This window comes from Hemitrygon akajei, unplaced genomic scaffold, assembly GCF_048418815.1.
Source record: "Hemitrygon akajei unplaced genomic scaffold, sHemAka1.3 Scf000208, whole genome shotgun sequence".
Lineage (NCBI taxonomy): Eukaryota > Metazoa > Chordata > Chondrichthyes > Myliobatiformes > Dasyatidae > Hemitrygon > Hemitrygon akajei.
The window spans coordinates 89,930-112,533 of NW_027332093.1; the positions used below are offsets into that span (position 1 = coordinate 89,930).

General features: G+C 45.2%; 2 protein-coding genes across 2 annotated transcripts in view; both read left to right on the forward strand.

Moving 5' to 3' along the window:
• LOC140724415 (NACHT, LRR and PYD domains-containing protein 3-like) overlaps nucleotides 1-22,604 on the forward strand; it is a 130,759-nt gene that overhangs the window by 54,861 nt on the left and 53,294 nt on the right. The gene's annotated exons all lie outside the window — the stretch shown is intronic.
• Nucleotides 17,885-22,604, forward strand: part of LOC140724413 (uncharacterized) — a 32,614-nt gene continuing 27,894 nt past the window's right edge. Inside the window, exons 1-2 of the mRNA XM_073038862.1 lie at nucleotides 17,885-17,925; nucleotides 19,303-19,521. Of these exons, the coding sequence (XP_072894963.1) occupies nucleotides 17,916-17,925; nucleotides 19,303-19,521 (229 nt within the window). The 5' untranslated portion in view covers nucleotides 17,885-17,915. The remainder of the gene's footprint in view (nucleotides 17,926-19,302; nucleotides 19,522-22,604) is intronic.

Below are 22,604 nucleotides of genomic sequence, written 5' to 3' on the forward strand. Positions count from 1 at the left end.
AAAAAAACTGTGTCCCTGACAACATAAAGACGTACTTGAATGAAATAGAGACTGCGACCCTGTCAGAGTCTGCTAAGTTGGCAGACTAGTATGCCTTAACCCATCAGGTAAAGTAGCTTTTTCCCGAGCAAGAGCTACCAAAGGAGTAGCCGAGATAACAAAGATTCCCCACAGGTTAAGCAGAGAGTAAGTTGGGAAATAGTGACAAGAGAAAGGAGGAAGGAAAGCAGTCGAAAGGAAAGTTTTCCAGTTTTCCCTGTCACTATTGTAAGAGGCCTGGTCATGTGGCGGCTAATTGTTTTGCTCGGAAAAGAAAAGGAGACAGTTCCAACTGGTTGTGTTCAGTCGGTTGAGACACCACGAAGAAAGATGGGGTCTACCCGATTGCAAGAGGGATTTAAGCGGTTTATCTCAGATGGGGCTTTTGTCCGTAAAGGAGGGGTCAACCCCGGTTGCAGTGAGAGTATGGCGAGATACTGCGGCTTTTCAGTCATTAATATTGGATAGAGTTATGGACTTTGGTGATGAGACAAAAACGGATGAAGTAAACATTATCAAGAAAATTGGAAAGGTGACTGAGTCTGTGCCTTTGCATTAGGTAAGTTTGAAATTGGAACTGGTATCAGGACCTGTTAAGATTGGGGTGCGATCTATATTTCCGATGGACAATGTTGATGTCCTGCTTGGTAATTTCATTGCTAGTGGGGATTGTGGAGGGCGGAGCAGGTTGATGGACAGCTGGTGTCCATCATGTGGAGATAAAAACCAGGTCCGCTGATACACAGACAGGCACGCCACGAGGCACACAGTGCAGATGCTGAACGAGCTTTGTTGCATCCACAGGAAGGTGGGGGTTTTGGAGTATCGATTGGGGGAAATCGATCAGTAGCTCACAGTGTGAAAAGGTGAGACTGGTGGGGAATTATTCGTGTGCCCATCTTTGCCTGGGTGATAATTCCACCACTGAAGATCGGTCATATGTATCATGGTCATAGTCGGTGATCACAATAGGACTTTGGAAGACAAAAGGAAGATCGACGGCATCACCTCTCTCTCTCTCTCTCTCTCTCTCTCTCTCTCTCTCTCTCTCTCTCTCTCTCTCTCTCTCTCTCTCTCTCTCTCTCTCTCTCTCTCTCTCTCTCTCTCTCTCTCTCTCTCTCTCTCTCTCTCTCCCTCCCCAACGTTACTCAACGTTATTAGTTTATAGCAATACCAGACTCCATTTCTGTTGTTTCTTTAACGCGGTCATGGAGTACATGACAGGTGCCTCTCAGAAATCTCAAGGCCAGTTATTCACACTGGTAGGTGAATAGAAATTCAATCTGACCAGGGTAGAATCTTTACTTCGAGAACACTCCAGGAGATAGTTGGAGAACTGGGGGCCAAGCACATCGTGTCATCTACATATCACCCGGAGTCCCAGGGAGCCTTGGAATGGGGTACGTAACAGAACATTGAGAAGAAAAGCCCACAACTGGAAGCGAACCACAACTGAAGACGAGGGAACAGCAACATGTGAACCAGCCTGAGGACTGAGAGCATCTACTGTAGAGAACTCTTCTGACTCAGAGTTTGCATTGCTTCAGTCAGCAGAAAGTTTGGTGAGTCTCATTTAATCAAACACTGTCCTTTAGAACTTACACATCTGCACAAAGAAGGTAGGAAATAGTTGGAGTGAGACTGAATGCACCCAGAAGTACCAGTTATGCCTCTGTCAAATACAGTTTCAATAACTACAGATCTGCTAATGTGCTTCCAGTATTTCAGCTGTTTAATTCACACTGATTCCCTCAGTGTTTGCTCATTTCAAGGTCTTGCATCTTCTGAAGTAGCTTTTGGTAAGTTCTAGGTGGAGAGATGGAGACAGAGGGCAGATTTTATACTTCATACCTTTCAAAAAAAGTAATTCTTTGAACATACTTGCTGAAAACTTGCTTGGCCTTTTCTCTTTGCAGTGACGGAGAATGAAAGGTGACTTGATAAAGGTCTATAAAATGATGAGAGGCATTGATCGTGCGGATAGCCAGAGACTTTTTCCCAGGGGCTGAAATGACTGACACGAGGGCATAATTTTAAGGTGCTTGGAAGTAGGTAGAGGGAGGATGTCAGGGGAATTTTTCACACAGAAAGTGTTGAGTGTGGCGTCCATTGCTGGCGACGGTGGAGGGGGCGGATACAATAGTCTTTTAAAAGACTGTTAGATGTGTACTTGAGGCTGAGTAAAGCAGTCTTATTCTAGACAATTTCTCGAGGATGTTACATGGTCGGCAGAACATTGTGGGTCGAGGGGCCTATAAAGTGCAGTAGATTTCTATGTTCCATGTCCAAACTTACTACCTATATCCTATATATTTTAACTAAATTATAGATATAGATGGCAAGTAACAATAGGTGTAACCCTGGGGAACATCACTAGGCACTGGCCTCGAGTCAAAGAAACAGCCTTCACCCTCACCATCACCCTCTGCTGCCTGCCATTCAGCTGTTCCCAGACACTGGGGCTCTGTAACAAACACAATGTTAACAGGGAGATTACTCAGGAACTAAGGTGAAAAGAGAATTGTTGCTTCCTGAAAGGTCACGTATCCTGCCTGATTCAATGGACCAACTCCTCCCTTGTTTAGGACTTAATTTGTCCCAGGACCCATCCTCCTGGGTCAAGATGCATCTGATAGTCCACGTACCATGTCCCCTTTCCCCGTTTACCCCACACCCACACACGTAGACTGATCCACATCACCCACATCCTCCCTGCCAGCTTGGGGAACCACAACTAACTGATCCCACAATCTCTGCTCGGGCACGAAACTAAACCCAGATCTGCAAGACCAGACAGCCTGGTCCCGGCCCACTTCCACTGCAACTAACGCTCGATTTACACAACCCGGGATCAGGCCCTTTCTGACCGCCGCCCGAACAGGACAACCACCGGCATCCGCTGGATTCGGAACTGTGCTGCACTTTGCAGGACGTCACTGTGGCACCACTGGAGGGCGGATGGACAACACAGACCCGTCCTTTCAATTTCACACGCCTGAACTCCACATCGACTCCATCAAACCAGTTCTGGGCGCACTTTAATTACCAACAAAATATAGTTCCTCTCAGCGATTAGCTGTTTGAATGGTACACCGACTTTGAGGAGGGAGTGTCTGTGGTCCACATTGTCAAGGTGTTGAGTTTGCCAGGACACAGAGACTGCAGGGACGAGAGGTTTTCTGTTGACTAATACACTGTGCGTGGACCCCGCTGTCAATTCCAGTTTATATCAGTAAAACTATTCTTTATCAAATTAGTAAACAACAGGATAATGCACTGAGTAAACCACCCCAGGCCCGATCACCCTGGAAAGTCCTCCCCTGAAACATTTGGGGTTTTGTGACCAAATTCGAGAAAAGGGCCATGATGCCCACTCCATCAACAACATGGCAAAGCCGGCCACATAGTTGAGGACTTCACACAACCTCACACAACACTGGATTATAACCATATAACCATATAACAATCACAGCACCGGAAACAGGCCATTCCGGCCCTCCTAGTCCCGTGCCGAACTCTTAATCTCACCTAGTCCCACCTACTCGCACTCAGCCCATAACCCTCCACTCCTTTCCTGTCCATATACCTATCCAATTTTACCTTAAATGACACAACTGAACTGGCCTCTACTACTTCTACAGGAAGCTCATTCCACACAGCTATCACTCTCTGAGTAAAGATAGATAGATAGATAGATAGATAGATAGATAGATAGAAAGATAGATAGATAGATAGATAGATAGATAGATAGATAGATAGATAGATAGATAGATAGATAGATAGATAGATAGATAGATAGATAGATAGATAGATTGATAGATAGATAGATAGATAGATAGATAGATAGATAGATAGATAGATAGATAGATTGATAGATACTTTATTCATCCACAAGGGGAAATTCAACTTTTTTTCCAATGTCCCATACACTTGTTGTAGCAAAACTAATTACATACAATACTTAACTCAGTAAAAAATATGATATACATCTAAATCACTATCTCAAAAAGCATTGATAATAGCTTTTAAAAAGTTCTTAAGTCCTGGCGGTTGAATTGTAAAGCCTAATGGCATTGGGGAGTATTGACCTCTTCATCCTGTCTGAGGAGCATTGTATCGATAGTAACCTGTCGCTGAAACTGCTTCTCTGTCTCTGGATGGTGCTATGTAGAGGATGTTCAGAGTTTTCCATAATTGACCGTAGCCTACTCAGCGCCCTTCGCTCAGCTACCGATGTTAAACTCTCCAGTACTTTGCCCACGACAGAGCCCGCCTTCCTTACCAGCTTATTAAGACGTGAGGCGTCCCTCTTCTTAATGCTTCCTCCCCAACACGCCACCACAAAGAAGAGGGCGCTCTCCACAACTGACCTATAGAACATCTTCAGCATCTCACTACAGACATTGAATGACGCCAACCTTCGAAGGAAATACAGTCGACTCTGTGCCTTCCTGCACAAGGCATCTGTGTTGGCAGTCCAGTCTAGCTTCTCGTCTAACTGTACTCCCAGATACTTGTAGGTCTTAACCTGCTCCACACATTCTCCATTAATGATCACTGGCTCCATATGAGGCCTAGATCTCCTAAAGTCCACCACCATCTCCTTGGTCTTGGAGATATTGAGACACAGGTAGTTTGAGTTGCACCATATAACAAAGTCCTGTATCGGGATGTTTTCCACTGTCTGGGTTCTCTTCTCTGCTCCAGGCTCATGTTGAAGATGCGCTGTAGTGGTTCTCCCAGCTCAGTCGCTGGGAATCCTCCTGGGTCAAGATGCATCTGATAGTCCACGTACCATGGCCCCTTTCCCCGTTTACCCCACACCCACACACGTAGACTGATCCACATCACCCACATCCTCCCTGCCAGCTTGGGGAACCACAACTAACTGATCCCACAATCTCTGCTCGGGCACGAAACTAAACCCAGATCTGCAAGACCAGACAGCCTGGTCCCGGCCCACTTCCACTGCAACTAACGCTCGATTTACACAACCCGGGATCAGGCCCTTTCTGACCGCCGCCCGAACAGGACAACCACCGGCATCCGCTGGATTCGGAACTGTGCTGCACTTTGCAGGACGTCACTGTGGCACCACTGGAGGGCGGATGGACAACACAGACCCGTCCTTTCAATTTCACACGCCTGAACTCCACATCGACTCCATCAAACCAGTTCTGGGCGCACTTTAATTACCAACAAATATAGTTCCTCTCAGCGATTAGCTGTTTGAATGGTACACCGACTTTGAGGAGGGAGTGTCTGTGGTCCACATTGTCAAGGTGTTGAGTTTGCCAGGACACAGAGACTGCAGGGACGAGAGGTTTTCTGTTGACTAATACACTGTGCGTGGACCCCGCTGTCAATTCCAGTTTATATCAGTAAAACTATTCTTTATCAAATTAGTAAACAACAGGATAATGCACTGAGTAAACCACCCCAGGCCCGATCACCCTGGAAAGTCCTCCCCTGAAACATTTGGGGTTTTGTGACCAAATTCGAGAAAAGGGCCATGATGCCCACTCCATCAACAACATGGCAAAGCCGGCCACATAGTTGAGGACTTCACACAACCTCACACAACACTGGATTATAACCATATAACCATATAACAATCACAGCACGGAAACAGGCCATTCCGGCCCTCCTAGTCCGTGCCGAACTCTTAATCTCACCTAGTCCCACCTACTCGCACTCAGCCCATAACCCTCCACTCCTTTCCTGTCCATATACCTATCCAATTTTACCTTAAATGACACAACTGAACTGGCCTCTACTACTTCTACAGGAAGCTCATTCCACACAGCTATCACTCTCTGAGTAAAGATAGATAGATAGATAGATAGATAGATAGATAGATAGATAGAAAGATAGATAGATAGATAGATAGATAGATAGATAGATAGATAGATAGATAGATAGATAGATAGATAGATAGATAGATAGATAGATAGATAGATAGATTGATAGATACTTTATTCATCCACAAGGGGAAATTCAACTTTTTTTCCAATGTCCCATACACTTGTTGTAGCAAAACTAATTACATACAATACTTAACTCAGTAAAAAATATGATATACATCTAAATCACTATCTCAAAAAGCATTAATAATAGCTTTTAAAAAGTTCTTAAGTCCTGGCGGTTGAATTGTAAAGCCTAATGGCATTGGGGAGTATTGACCTCTTCATCCTGTCTGAGGAGCATTGTATCGATAGTAACCTGTCGCTGAAACTGCTTCTCTGTCTCTGGATGGTGCTATGTAGAGGATGTTCAGAGTTTTCCATAATTGACCGTAGCCTACTCAGCGCCCTTCGCTCAGCTACCGATGTTAAACTCTCCAGTACTTTGCCCACGACAGAGCCCGCCTTCCTTACCAGCTTATTAAGACGTGAGGCGTCCCTCTTCTTAATGCTTCCTCCCCAACACGCCACCACAAAGAAGAGGGCGCTCTCCACAACTGACCTATAGAACATCTTCAGCATCTCACTACAGACATTGAATGACGCCAACCTTCGAAGGAAATACAGTCGACTCTGTGCCTTCCTGCACAAGGCATCTGTGTTGGCAGTCCAGTCTAGCTTCTCGTCTAACTGTACTCCCAGATACTTGTAGGTCTTAACCTGCTCCACACATTCTCCATTAATGATCACTGGCTCCATATGAGGCCTAGATCTCCTAAAGTCCACCACCATCTCCTTGGTCTTGGAGATATTGAGACACAGGTAGTTTGAGTTGCACCATATAACAAAGTCCTGTATCGGGATGTTTTCCACTGTCTGGGTTCTCTTCTCTGCTCCAGGCTCATGTTGAAGATGCGCTGTAGTGGTTCTCCCAGCTCAGTCGCTGGGAATCCTCCTGGGTCAAGATGCATCTGATAGTCCACGTACCATGGCCCCTTTCCCCGTTTACCCCACACCCACACACGTAGACTGATCCACATCACCCACATCCTCCCTGCCAGCTTGGGGAACCACAACTAACTGATCCCACAATCTCTGCTCGGGCACGAAACTAAACCCAGATCTGCAAGACCAGACAGCCTGGTCCCGGCCCACTTCCACTGCAACTAACGCTCGATTTACACAACCCGGGATCAGGCCCTTTCTGACCGCCGCCCGAACAGGACAACCACCGGCATCCGCTGGATTCGGAACTGTGCTGCACTTTGCAGGACGTCACTGTGGCACCACTGGAGGGCGGATGGACAACACAGACCCGTCCTTTCAATTTCACACGCCTGAACTCCACATCGACTCCATCAAACCAGTTCTGGGCGCACTTTAATTACCAACAAATATAGTTCCTCTCAGCGATTAGCTGTTTGAATGGTACACCGACTTTGAGGAGGGAGTGTCTGTGGTCCACATTGTCAAGGTGTTGAGTTTGCCAGGACACAGAGACTGCAGGGACGAGAGGTTTTCTGTTGACTAATACACTGTGCGTGGACCCCGCTGTCAATTCCAGTTTATATCAGTAAAACTATTCTTTATCAAATTAGTAAACAACAGGATAATGCACTGAGTAAACCACCCCAGGCCCGATCACCCTGGAAAGTCCTCCCCTGAAACATTTGGGGTTTTGTGACCAAATTCGAGAAAAGGGCCATGATGCCCACTCCATCAACAACATGGCAAAGCCGGCCACATAGTTGAGGACTTCACACAACCTCACACAACACTGGATTATAACCATATAACCATATAACAATCACAGCACGGAAACAGGCCATTCCGGCCCTCCTAGTCCGTGCCGAACTCTTAATCTCACCTAGTCCCACCTACTCGCACTCAGCCCATAACCCTCCACTCCTTTCCTGTCCATATACCTATCCAATTTTACCTTAAATGACACAACTGAACTGGCCTCTACTACTTCTACAGGAAGCTCATTCCACACAGCTATCACTCTCTGAGTAAAGATAGATAGATAGATAGATAGATAGATAGATAGATAGAAAGATAGATAGATAGATAGATAGATAGATAGATAGATAGATAGATAGATAGATAGATAGATAGATAGATAGATAGATAGATAGATAGATAGATAGATAGATAGATAGATAGATAGATAGATAGATAGATAGATTGATAGATACTTTATTCATCCACAAGGGGAAATTCAACTTTTTTTCCAATGTCCCATACACTTGTTGTAGCAAAACTAATTACATACAATACTTAACTCAGTAAAAAATATGATATACATCTAAATCACTATCTCAAAAAGCATTAATAATAGCTTTTAAAAAGTTCTTAAGTCCTGGCGGTTGAATTGTAAAGCCTAATGGCATTGGGGAGTATTGACCTCTTCATCCTGTCTGAGGAGCATTGTATCGATAGTAACCTGTCGCTGAAACTGCTTCTCTGTCTCTGGATGGTGCTATGTAGAGGATGTTCAGAGTTTTCCATAATTGACCGTAGCCTACTCAGCGCCCTTCGCTCAGCTACCGATGTTAAACTCTCCAGTACTTTGCCCACGACAGAGCCCGCCTTCCTTACCAGCTTATTAAGACGTGAGGCGTCCCTCTTCTTAATGCTTCCTCCCCAACACGCCACCACAAAGAAGAGGGCGCTCTCCACAACTGACCTATAGAACATCTTCAGCATCTCACTACAGACATTGAATGACGCCAACCTTCGAAGGAAATACAGTCGACTCTGTGCCTTCCTGCACAAGGCATCTGTGTTGGCAGTCCAGTCTAGCTTCTCGTCTAACTGTACTCCCAGATACTTGTAGGTCTTAACCTGCTCCACACATTCTCCATTAATGATCACTGGCTCCATATGAGGCCTAGATCTCCTAAAGTCCACCACCATCTCCTTGGTCTTGGAGATATTGAGACACAGGTAGTTTGAGTTGCACCATATAACAAAGTCCTGTATCGGGATGTTTTCCACTGTCTGGGTTCTCTTCTCTGCTCCAGGCTCATGTTGAAGATGCGCTGTAGTGGTTCTCCCAGCTCAGTCGCTGGGAATCCTCCTGGGTCAAGATGCATCTGATAGTCCACGTACCATGGCCCCTTTCCCCGTTTACCCCACACCCACACACGTAGACTGATCCACATCACCCACATCCTCCCTGCCAGCTTGGGGAACCACAACTAACTGATCCCACAATCTCTGCTCGGGCACGAAACTAAACCCAGATCTGCAAGACCAGACAGCCTGGTCCCGGCCCACTTCCACTGCAACTAACGCTCGATTTACACAACCCGGGATCAGGCCCTTTCTGACCGCCGCCCGAACAGGACAACCACCGGCATCCGCTGGATTCGGAACTGTGCTGCACTTTGCAGGACGTCACTGTGGCACCACTGGAGGGCGGATGGACAACACAGACCCGTCCTTTCAATTTCACACGCCTGAACTCCACATCGACTCCATCAAACCAGTTCTGGGCGCACTTTAATTACCAACAAATATAGTTCCTCTCAGCGATTAGCTGTTTGAATGGTACACCGACTTTGAGGAGGGAGTGTCTGTGGTCCACATTGTCAAGGTGTTGAGTTTGCCAGGACACAGAGACTGCAGGGACGAGAGGTTTTCTGTTGACTAATACACTGTGCGTGGACCCCGCTGTCAATTCCAGTTTATATCAGTAAAACTATTCTTTATCAAATTAGTAAACAACAGGATAATGCACTGAGTAAACCACCCCAGGCCCGATCACCCTGGAAAGTCCTCCCCTGAAACATTTGGGGTTTTGTGACCAAATTCGAGAAAAGGGCCATGATGCCCACTCCATCAACAACATGGCAAAGCCGGCCACATAGTTGAGGACTTCACACAACCTCACACAACACTGGATTATAACCATATAACCATATAACAATCACAGCACGGAAACAGGCCATTCCGGCCCTCCTAGTCCGTGCCGAACTCTTAATCTCACCTAGTCCCACCTACTCGCACTCAGCCCATAACCCTCCACTCCTTTCCTGTCCATATACCTATCCAATTTTACCTTAAATGACACAACTGAACTGGCCTCTACTACTTCTACAGGAAGCTCATTCCACACAGCTATCACTCTCTGAGTAAAGATAGATAGATAGATAGATAGATAGATAGATAGATAGATAGATAGAAAGATAGATAGATAGATAGATAGATAGATAGATAGATAGATAGATAGATAGATAGATAGATAGATAGATAGATAGATAGATAGATAGATAGATTGATAGATACTTTATTCATCCACAAGGGGAAATTCAACTTTTTTTCCAATGTCCCATACACTTGTTGTAGCAAAACTAATTACATACAATACTTAACTCAGTAAAAAATATGATATACATCTAAATCACTATCTCAAAAAGCATTAATAATAGCTTTTAAAAAGTTCTTAAGTCCTGGCGGTTGAATTGTAAAGCCTAATGGCATTGGGGAGTATTGACCTCTTCATCCTGTCTGAGGAGCATTGTATCGATAGTAACCTGTCGCTGAAACTGCTTCTCTGTCTCTGGATGGTGCTATGTAGAGGATGTTCAGAGTTTTCCATAATTGACCGTAGCCTACTCAGCGCCCTTCGCTCAGCTACCGATGTTAAACTCTCCAGTACTTTGCCCACGACAGAGCCCGCCTTCCTTACCAGCTTATTAAGACGTGAGGCGTCCCTCTTCTTAATGCTTCCTCCCCAACACGCCACCACAAAGAAGAGGGCGCTCTCCACAACTGACCTATAGAACATCTTCAGCATCTCACTACAGACATTGAATGACGCCAACCTTCGAAGGAAATACAGTCGACTCTGTGCCTTCCTGCACAAGGCATCTGTGTTGGCAGTCCAGTCTAGCTTCTCGTCTAACTGTACTCCCAGATACTTGTAGGTCTTAACCTGCTCCACACATTCTCCATTAATGATCACTGGCTCCATATGAGGCCTAGATCTCCTAAAGTCCACCACCATCTCCTTGGTCTTGGAGATATTGAGACACAGGTAGTTTGAGTTGCACCATATAACAAAGTCCTGTATCGGGATGTTTTCCACTGTCTGGGTTCTCTTCTCTGCTCCAGGCTCATGTTGAAGATGCGCTGTAGTGGTTCTCCCAGCTCAGTCGCTGGGAATACCTCCTCGTGTTTCCTTTAAACTTTTGCCCCCTAACTCTCAAATCATGTCTTCAAATTTGAATCTCCCCTACTCTCAATGGAAACAGCCTATTCACGTCAACTCTATCTATTCCTCTCAACATTTTAAATACCTCGATCAAATCCCCCCTCAACCTTCTACGCTCCAATGAATAGAGACCTAACTTGTTCAACCTTTCTCTGTAACTTAAGTGCTGAAACCCAGGTAACATCCTAGTAAATCGTCTCTGCACTCTCTCTAATTTATTGATATCTTTCCTATAATTCGTTGACCAGAACTGTACACAATATTCCAAATTTGGCCTTACCAATGCCTTGTACAATTTTAACATTACATCCCAACTTCTGTACTCAATGCTCTGATTTATAAAGGCCAGCGTTCCAAAAGCCTTCTTCACCACCCTATCTACATGAGACTCCACCTTCAGGGAACTATGCACTGTTATTCCTAGATCTCTCTGTTCCACTGCATTGCTCAATGCCCTACCATTTACCCTGTATGTTCTATTTGGATTATTCCTGCCAAAATGTAGAACCTCACACTTCTCAGCATTAAACTCCATCTGCCAACGTTCAGCCCATTCTTCTAACCGGCATAAATCTCCCTGCAAGCTTTGAAAACCCACCTCATTATCCACAACACCTCCTACCTTAGTATCATCAGCATACTTACTAATCCAATTTACCAACCCATCATCCAGATCATTTATGTATATTACAAACAACATTGGGCCCAAAACAGATCCCTGAGGCACCCCGCTAGTCACCGGATTCAGCGATGACACCTGTTAAGTTTCCTTTCATTGTTCCTCTGAAATCATTAAAAATCTCCATTGAACAGCCTTTGAAAACAAGTTTTCACGTCCTGATGTGACGTGTGGGTTCCCAATACCGGGATATGACGTCACTCTGAGCCCCCTCATGCCTGATGACACGTGTGGGGTCCCCACACCGGGATCTGACGTCACATGTGCAGTTCCTTACATCACACTGGTGCTGAGACGGTTGAACTTTACCGGCTGAGGTAGCAATTACCCGATCCACCCACCCCACCCCACCCCACAGTCAACAGAGGCGTTACACTCTTCCCATTGCTAATGCGAAACGATGTCAATCACTGGTTACACCCAATAGAGGAGATGGACCAGCCGAGACGGTGTTACTCCCCACTGATCATCAATCACGCTCCCGCTCCAAACCTGCTGTCAGAGCGGAACAAACCCCTAACTAAATGCCCCGCCTTTTGATTTATTTACATTTCCCTCCGAAGGAATTTGGGGGTGCTTGTGAAGTGACTTCTGCGGCCGGAGTATAATGTATCGCTGACAGGTAGGAGTAGACCGCTCTGCCCATTAGCTTGATGCGGGCACCTCGCCGAGTGCCTGATCCGTCAGAAGGACGAAGGTGAGGGATTTTACTGAGAGAACCAAGATGGTGTGAGAGAGGGTAGACAGCATGGTGTCTGAGAGGTGGTTTGTCTCAGTGGATCAATGAGCAGGGTGGGTGAAGGAGCCGATTAACAGTGGGGAAGGGACATGAGGGGCTCATCTGCGGAAATGTCTGAACCCACGGTGGTATCGAGCAGAGATATTCATCACTTTGGGGGTCAAACACTGCATACTTTTGAGCTGCAAGTGGGGTCAAAGTGGATTGGAGTGATGTTGGGGGCAAGGATGGATTAGTGTTGAGTCTCATTGAAGGGCAGGATGGACTGCATGGGCTGAGTGGCCTGCTGCTGTTCCCGATGTCGGTGTATTTAATGAGAAGGAATAACCAGACCCTTCCTGGGTCTGCAGGATGTCCCAGTTGGTGTAGTAGTCCCGTGCTTGGAGCCCAATTTTTCCCAAACTGTGTCAACAATTCGGCTGAGTGATCAAATTCAATATTTCCAAGTCAGCTCTTGAAAAAAATGTATATTTATACATTGTTAATGACAGAAAATGTATATTAATGATTATTGACACCATATATATAATATTGCTAATGATAGAAAACTTTTATTTCTATATTGATAATGACTCAGAATTGTATACTAACGTTCTGTGTGTTATCTGAATGTACTTGCCTGTGATGCTGCTGCAAGTCAGTGTTTCTCTGTACCTGTACCTTCCCGTACTTGCTCACTTGGCAATAAATTCAACATGACCCGAGATAATGCTGAGATTTGATTAGTGATGACCATCTTGGCATCTCGGTAGGTCAATTATAAAGAAAATACGAACACTGTTAAATACAAGACCCTTAATAGTGTCGATGAGCAGAGGGATCTTGGAGTAACAAGTTCATTGCTCCCTCAAAGTGGCTACACCGATTGACAGGGTGGACAGGGTGGCAAATGGCACGTGTGCCTTTATTAGTCATATATTGTATTCAAGATTCAGGAGGTTATGCTGCAGCTTCATAAGACGTGAGTTTGGCCACATCTGGAGTATTTCATACAGTTCTGTTCGCCTCATTCCAGGAAGGATGTCAATGGCCCTGGAGAGGGTGCAGATGAGGTTTACCAGGATACTGCCTGGATTAGAGGGCACGAGCTGTAATGAGAGTTCGGACAAACCTGAGTTGTTTTCTCCAGCGCGGCGCAGGCTGGGGTGAGACGATGGAGGTTCATAAGGTTACGAGACGCAGAGATAGAGTAGGCAGAGAATAACTCTTTACCCGGGGTGGAAATGTCTAAATCAAAGTGCATACATTTAAAGTGAGAGGGGTAGTTTGAAAGGAGATGTGAGGGGGAAGTGTTTTTTTCAGACAGAGTGGTGGGTTGCTGGAATGTGCTGCCTGGGGTGATGGTAGCGGCAGATGCATTGGGAGTTTTAAGAGATGTTTAGATAGACACATGAATGTGAGAGAAATTTGTGCAGGCAGAAGGGATTAGTATAGCTGGAAAATTGATTAATTGAATAGTTTGAGCACAACATTGAGGGCCGAATAGTCTGTTCCTGTGATGTACTGTTCTCTGTTCTGCGTCTCTTGTCGAGAGGTTTCGGGGTTTCTGAGGCAAAATAAGTGAGTGAGAACAATAGGTCAGCTGGAGCCCAATGTGGGTAATGTCAGATCACCCACTTCTGTAGGACAAACCAAAATCCTGAGTCTGTTTAAATGGAGATGGACTGAGATGCAAAGGGTAGGGAGGGAGGTCGAAGTTATTTATTGCAAGAGTTACTGGGTATAAGAATGAAAATGACTTCAACAATTATTTGGGTTTCGTTGAGATTGTCCCTGGAAAATGGTGTAAAATCCCGCTCCCCATACTGACATGGGTTATACAGACCAAACAACAAACTGCCGGAGGAACTCAATGGGTCGGGCAGCATCTGTGGAGGAAAATGGACCGTCAACATTTCGGGCCGAGACCCTCCCTCCGGAGTGAGAGTGGACGGGAAATAGTCAGAGAAAAGGGGTGAGGGGTGGGGATGAGGTAAGAGCTGGGCAGTGAGAGGCGGATCCAGGTGACGGGGAGTTGAGAAGGTGGAAATAGTGACAGGGGTGGGAGATGAGTGATTCGGACTGCAGCCGATGGAAATTAATTCCATAGAGGATTAACAACGATGTTAGAGAGTATTTGTGATAGAGAGTGCAATGAAGATTCACCAGACTGATCCCTGAAGTGGTGAGGTCATCGTTTGAAGAAAGAACAGAATTGATAACACTTTAATTTAGAGAATCGAGAACTGAGAGGTGAACACAATGAAATGTACAACGTCATTACCGGTTGAACCAGGGATCCCAGACTCTGAAAAAGGGGGTGGACTGTCCGGAACTGAGATGAGAGGAAATGTCTTCACTCCGAGGGTGGTGAATGTCTATAAATCCCCAAAAGAGAGGCCGGTGAAGACTCAGTGATCGACCTCACATAAAACAGAGGTCCGCAGATGTGTGGAGACTGAAGCGATCGAGAAAATGAGGATCGTGAAGAAACGTGGCTGCGATGGGAGAGCAGCTATCATATTGTCATTGGTTGGAGGGGCTGAATGGCCGCCTCCTGCTGTTTCTCACTTAATGTTTCAGTGTTCCTGTCCAGTGAGGCCGGAGGAATGTGAAAATAAGTTAGTGTTTGTAAACATTGAAGTGGTTTGAATCAAACCTGCACAATTCCTTTTTGTTTCAGAATGGTCTGTTGGACAGTAATGGGAATCAAACCTGTCTCTCTGTGACCTAGGGTGCACAACGATGGGACGAGAATGATACATTAAAATTGTAGTTCGTGTATTTTGAAATGTGAAAAATGTGGCAGGTGGATCAGGCAGCGTGTGAGAAGTGAGGAGCAGAGTCACTGGTTTAATTTAGAGAACCTGCACCCATCATATTATCCTGTTTCCAGCTCCCTTTTTACTGCAGATCGGCAGCATCTGCAGGCTTGTTTCTGAGGCTCATCCCCTGCTCTCTGACACACGATCACATTGCGCATGCTCAGTCCCAGGATGGGCAGAGATTTTTTTTGTGGATGGGTGGGGAGCCGGGGGAAATATCATCCTCTGTGGGGCGAGACCAATGACATCCCGTAGGTGAGAACTGAGGCCGGTCCCGAGCGATATTGGGCAGTGATTCCGGTTATTTCCCCGAACAACCGGCCTCCCACCGCTTCCGGGACAAACCTGCTGTGTGGGTCCGGGTTGTGGGAAGCCTCCTGAGATTAGCTGCCGCTCTACCTCCGGTGCTGTGGTCCTAGGAGTGGGATGAGGTGGTGAGGTGTACATTGACATGTATCCTAGAACTTTATCTCCATCACCTGGCCGGTAGCGGATCCGAACTTCACCTGGATCGATACCTCGGGTCGATAATTATTTCCGTGTGTCTGGGCTCCTAAAAAAAATCTACACTTCACTTAACTCTCCCTGCAGAAGATCCAACCCGGCAATCCAGACTGTCTAATAATTTCCACACCATTAATATTGGAAATCTGTTTATTATTGTCATATATAGAGATTCAATGAAAATCTAGCCTTGCGACCCAGCCCCACACATCAATTCATTGAACAGTACATTGAGTGATAAAAGGTGAAACAATAAGTGTTACAAAGCATTATGGGTACAGAGAAAGCGCAGTGCAGAAAGTGTAAAGTCACTTCGCATAACACTGTGTGGTCAGCCGTCCATCTTATCACACTGGGGACATTCAGTTTGCTTATATCAAGAGAAGGGAAACCGTCCTTGAGCCTGGAGGTATATGCTTTATGGTTTTTATAACTTCTCCCCAATGGGGAATGGGTGAGAATTGAGAATGTCCAGGTTGTGGGGATCGTTGAGTATGCACCCAGCTTTACTGAGACAGTAGGAAGTGTAGACAGAGTCCATGGAGGAGAGGTTGCTTTATATGATGTGCTGAACTCTGCTCACAGATCTCCGCAGTTCCTTCAGTCGTGGGCAGAGTAGTAACCAGAAGAAGATGTCAAGTACCACAGGGCTGTGTACTTAACCCCCTGCTCGACTCGCTTTATACCTGTGACTGTATGGCTACGTACAGCTCCATCACCATATACAAGTTTGCTGATGATACTTCTCTTGTGGACTCTATCAAAAGGGGTGGTGGATCAGCAAACAGGAGGGAGATTGAAAACTTGGCTGAGTGGTGTATTAACAACAACCTCTCATTCAATATCAATAAGACCAAGAAACTGATTATAGAATTCAGCAGAGGGAAGCCAGAGGTCCCTGAGCCGGTAATCATTGGAGGATCAGAGTGTGAGAAGGTCAAGAACTTAACATTCTTGGGTGTAACTCTCCGAGAGGTCCAACAATAAGTATAATTGTTAAGAAAGCACAACAGCGCCTCTACTACCTCAGAAGTCTGAGGAGATTCGATATGTCATCAAAAACGTTGGCAAACCTCTGTAGATGTGTGGTGGAAAGTCTGCTGACTGGCCGCATTATGTACTAGTCGGGGAACGCCAATGACGTTGAGCAGAAAATCCTACAAAAGGTACTGGATTTGGCCCAGTGTGTCGCGGGTAAAGCTCTCGGAGCCATTGAGCACATCTACATGAAATGTTACTGTGGAAGGGAACCATTCATCATCAAAGATTCTCACCGCCCAGGCAATGCATTTTTCTCGCTGGAGCCACCAGGTAGAAGGTACAGGTGTCTCAGAACGCACACCACCAGGATCCAGAACAGTTACTATCCTACAAACATTTGGATGTGTAAGTACAAGGCTTGACCAATAAGTTCACAGGTGACACAAAATTAGAAGATGGTGTTCACGGTGAAGATTATCATAGCTTATAGGGGATCTAAATGGGCAGAGGAGATTGCAAAACCAACATGAGCAGCAACGTTTCCATGCAGATGCTGGTGATTATGTGGAGGAAGGTGTCAGAGGAAGTGGACGAGGCAGGCACAATTGTGTAATTCCAGAAGCAGTTGGGATGTGCAGAAGCAGTTCTGTCGATGGAATGAAGAGGCCGGGGGGAAATGGGCCTATCACAGGAAATTGGGCGCATCTCAGTGAGCACTGCGGTCAGCATTGTCCCATTGTGCTGAAGGGTCTGTATCTGTGCTCTGTTGTTCTGTGACTCTATCAGTAGGATGCTCCAGATATCACTGGACAGACATGCAGACATGGTGTGGGAGTTGATGTTAACAGGGAATGTTTGGTCCCAAGGTGAACTGCTCACTGATACAGAGGACGGCGATACTGTCACATTTGTAAGATAATCCTACTCTCTCTGACTCAACTATCTTCTTGTTTTGTGTAATTCAGGGTATCACCAGCAGGTGGGGCTGTCCTGCACCGCGACCGAATAAGAACACGACAATCAACAATCGTCAGTCAGAATCAGAATGGCTACAGGTATGTTCACTGGGATCTTTATAATTAAACTATTGCCCTATTGGCGCACAATATTTCAGATGAAGGAACTTACACAGGCGCTAACAGGGCAGAGAGAAGTTTCATCAAGCAGTGTCATTGATCACACAGGTAAAGTGGCTTTGAGTAATCGATCAATCTAACAGCTCCAGCGCAGGGACCTGACATCAGAAATGGTCGAATGACTCCGATCACCATGCAAAGCTTCACCTGAGTGAAAGTAGCAGGAGACCCTGAATCAGGTGGTTGAGAGTCAAACACAGACAGGAATGTGACAGCGGTGTTGTGTGTTATGTAAAAGTCCAGGTTCCGGGTTTGTTGCACACTAGGGCTTGTTTAGAGGTGAAAGACATCTCCAACTTCTATTTAAAGCATTCAGAGCCAGACGAGCATTTCAGGGGTTTCAGAGATTGTGTTATAACACAACATTTCAGGTTTTGGGAGGACAGCTGTCAACTCCCGCCTGGTTTTCTTGACTGCTGTGCGAAGGAGATGCAGCTGAGGTATGTTTATGAAACCTCTTTATTGTAGCCAGGCCGAGAATAGCTGAGGATCGGGATATAGCTGTAGACAAATGTATGGTCTGCCTCCATGTTTTAATACCCCAATGAGTGTTAGACAAATGATGAATGCGGGTTTCTGAACAAAAAGGTTAAGAGCTTCCATAGTGATAATGCACCGAAAATATAAAACAGCAGGAGACAAACATGAAATCAAAGAAGGCTATGTGGACAATGCAATGTCACTGGTGAGGAGGATTAATGTGAATCCGAAAGCATTTCTCCAGAGGGAACTAAAGCCGGTAACACACAAACTGTTGGGGGAACTCAGCAGGTCAGGCAGCATCTATGAAGGAAAATGATTTTCTCAGAGATACCCACGGGTTATGTAACAGTACTCAACGGAATTTAGGAAGATGAAGGGGGATCTAATTGGACCCTGTGGAAAGGATGTTTCCCATGTTGGGAGAGTCTAGGAGAAGATGACACAGCCTCAGGATAGAGGATCATCCTTTTGAAACAGAGAAGCGGTGCAATTTCTTCAGCCAGAAGGTGCTGAATTTGGGGAATTTTGTTACCATAAGCGGCTGTGAAGGAGGTGGTTGGTGTATTTAAGGCAGAGACCTGTAGGTTCTTGATTGGACACAGCATCAAAGATTACGGGAAGAAGGGCGAGAAAAGGGGCTGACAAGGAAAAATAGCAGTAGACATGATTGAATGGCGGAGAAGATTCGAGGGGCCAAATGGCCTAAATATGTTCCGATGCCTCATGTTCTTATTGTAGACACTCATTGTGAATCCTTCTTTTGCTCGACTCTAAATCACTCTAGAATAACTTGCTTTTCGTCACTTATTTCAGGTGGGAAATTAATTCGGTTACGGAAAGTAAGTGGAAGATATTCACCAGGCCGTTCACCAAGAGAAGCTGATCGGGACACGGGAAGCAATGCACCGAAGCAGGGTCAGATTGAGAGCGATGTCCCAGTTGAATGCGGTCCGGCCTCAGAGGAGGAGGAGCAAAGTCAGCCCAGAGACAGTGACGTCAGAGACACCGATCAGGACCCTGGAACCTGCACAAGTAAGTCGACTGGCTCATTAAAGACGGAATTGCCAAGCCCCCAGCAAGGAGCGAGTGAATGAAATATGAGGGTGATGTGTTCATGGAAAGTGGCAGGGAGGAGGGTAAATGTGATTCCTTTTTGGAGTGACGGTCAGAGGAGAGGGGAAATGTGTGTGTGTGTGTGATATATGTGGTGTAGTGGGCAGCCGTTACCCCACTACAGGAGATGTACCACCTGTTTCAAGGATTTCCAGGTTGTTTATCGGAGGAAATGCAGCTGTCCAGATGAAGAGAACATTTCCAGGATATGAATTAAGGGAAATGTATTCGCCAGGATGGAGAGAGTATCTCTGGGAATCAACTCTCGTTGACAGTCCCAACATGTATTCCCATCCAAAATTGAAACTTGTGAGTGGGTAGGGTGGGAGGGGCCGCTTTCAGGCAAAGTGGTACTTCTGGTAAAGTAATTCCCAGAGCAATGGTGGGTAGGTTTTGAGGCCAGTCTTGGAATGAGTGACATATGTGTATACATGGCCGATCCCAGTGTGGTTTCCTGCTGAACATCACTGGTCAAAGAGCGCCAGTCAGGTTAATTCTGTTTACAACCTGTCTGCTATGGGGAAGACGACTATGAATCGAAAAGGCCATTTCACCATAGTTCCCCAGCATGTTAATTTTCTGTATAAGACACCAATGTGGGACTTTGTCAAACTCCCGACCAATATCCAAGTAGAAAATATCCATGTGTAACTTCATCTATTACCTTTGTCACATAATGGAAGAACTCCATCCAGTTAGAAATAACACTACATCCCCCCACACAAACCCTTGTTTTCTCAACCCAACCTACCTCAAACATTCTAACTTCCTATGCTCCCATAGGACACAAGATATAATAGGCTGAATTTAAGTACTGCCAGCCAAAAGGACAGCTTTAATTCTGCGTTTATAGGAAAACTGAATGGTCACCTACCATGATATTATTGGCCCTTAATAATAGTAACACAATTTTATTTTTTAAATTGTAACATTGTGCATGTCGTAGCTAATAACAACTCACTTAGACAACCACAATATACTTACAGAAGAGCAGAAAGAATGCTGTTAGGGTATGAACGGATTTGAGGAACAATTGATAATAGGTTATGTAATTCTATATCAGCCCTGGGGAAAGCAGAAATCATTCAATGTTATATTGTCTTTCAAAATCAATTTGAATCTGTCCCTTATTCATGGTTAATGGCACTTTCTAGTATAAACACCTGATACTTACACCATCTGAAGCATTGGAGGACAGAAATCACCCTATTAACAACGGCAAGTGAAAAACTATGAGCGATAGAATCAAAATGTAAAACTAGTGTTATCAAAATAAATGAAGGCATTTTCCAGAGCGAAACACTAAATCTGCTATGGTTTTGTCTAGCTTTAAACCCGCTCTCTAATTTACTGAATAGGACAAATATCGGGTATCAAAACAGAAAAAAAAAACAAATGAATTATACCTTGACACACCTGCTGTACGGAATGATTTGAAATTATTCGCTCTTGCATTATTAAAGCTAAAACAATTAGTTCAAATGATGGAACTAATGTTCAAAGATATATACATGAGCTTTAGAGTCATGTTTACCTCCATAAATAACAATAATAGGCAGCCGTTAGTCTCGAGAGAGACCATGGATTTGCGACTTGGAAAGCATTTATGAAGGAACATGATTTTCTCTGAGTCAGAAGATGTTCTCAACCGATTTAATCTTTTGTCATTGAATATTCAATCTGCAATCTCTCCAGTACTGATATAACCTTCCTGCAGTATAGTTACCAGGACCGCACACGCTATTCATCTGGTCCAACCGACAGTTTATAACCTGGTCACAAGATCTTTTTGCCCTGTATTCTGTGCTGCAGCTAATGACGGCAAACATGTTGTCGACTCCACACATAGTTCAGCTGAAATCTTTGGAGTATTAAATTTCAACGTTCACTGAGAATTTATAATCAAAGTACATGTATGTCGCCGTAATAAAAACACTAAGATTCATTTTCTTGCGGGCGGAACAGCCAACTGGAAATAGATCCGTCAAGCTGGAAGGAATCAGATGGTTATTAATAGAGGGCTATTCAGTTTGGAGGCTGGTGACTGTGGTGTGGATGGGTCTTGGGTCCACTGTTTGCGCATTCAATTAAAGACTTCGTAGATAAAAAATAATGGTGTTCGTTATTTTCTAGATGACGTCAAAATTGTTGGTATTGTGGGGTTATGTAAACTTACAAGGAGACTGAGACGAAGGTGGAAAGTGCTCGAAGGAAAGCGTTCACTTTGTAAAGTTAAACCAGGGTAGGAGTGCATTGTAAATTGTAAGGCCCTGAAAAGTGTTGGAGAACGGGAGGAAACCATGGGTACAGATGCATGTTTCCCTGGAGCATTTCATACACGAAGGTAGGGCACAGGATGGATGTTATTAAAACAGAAAGTGTACAGAACTGTCCAAGGGACAGGACAATGTGCGTCTTAAGGGAATGGTCAATCTGTTGTCCAGGGGACTGGACACCGTGCTTATCAAGGCAATGGTCAGTCTGTGACCCAGGAGACAGGACATTGTATTTCAAAGCGTAAGGAGAGTATGTGGTCCGAGGATCCGACTGTTTGCAATCAGCTGTCTGATCTTAGCGTGGGGATGGACAGTGTGTGTATCCAGGTTATTGGTCAGCCTGTGAACCAAGGGACCGGACCGTGTGCCTCTCAATGGTCAGTCTGTGACCAAGGGGACGAGACACTTTGACACATCGTACGGAGAGTGTGTAATCTAGGGATCGGTTAGCTTGTGCCCTGCTGGCTGGTCTGTGTGTGATACAGGTGACTAGAGAGTTTGTGATCCAGGGAGATTTATTGCTCATGGAAAATAATCCCAGTGATATTTCCTGGAATCACCTGACACCGTCCCATTAAAATCCCCAGATCATCACTGTGTTCAACTGCAGCGTGGACAGTGGTCAGTATTACTATGTTTATCCTTTTTCATTTTCTGGCAGTGGATGTGATCGGTAACCTGTTTATCGAGGTAGTCACCAGGCCGGAAGTACGGTTCACATTCACC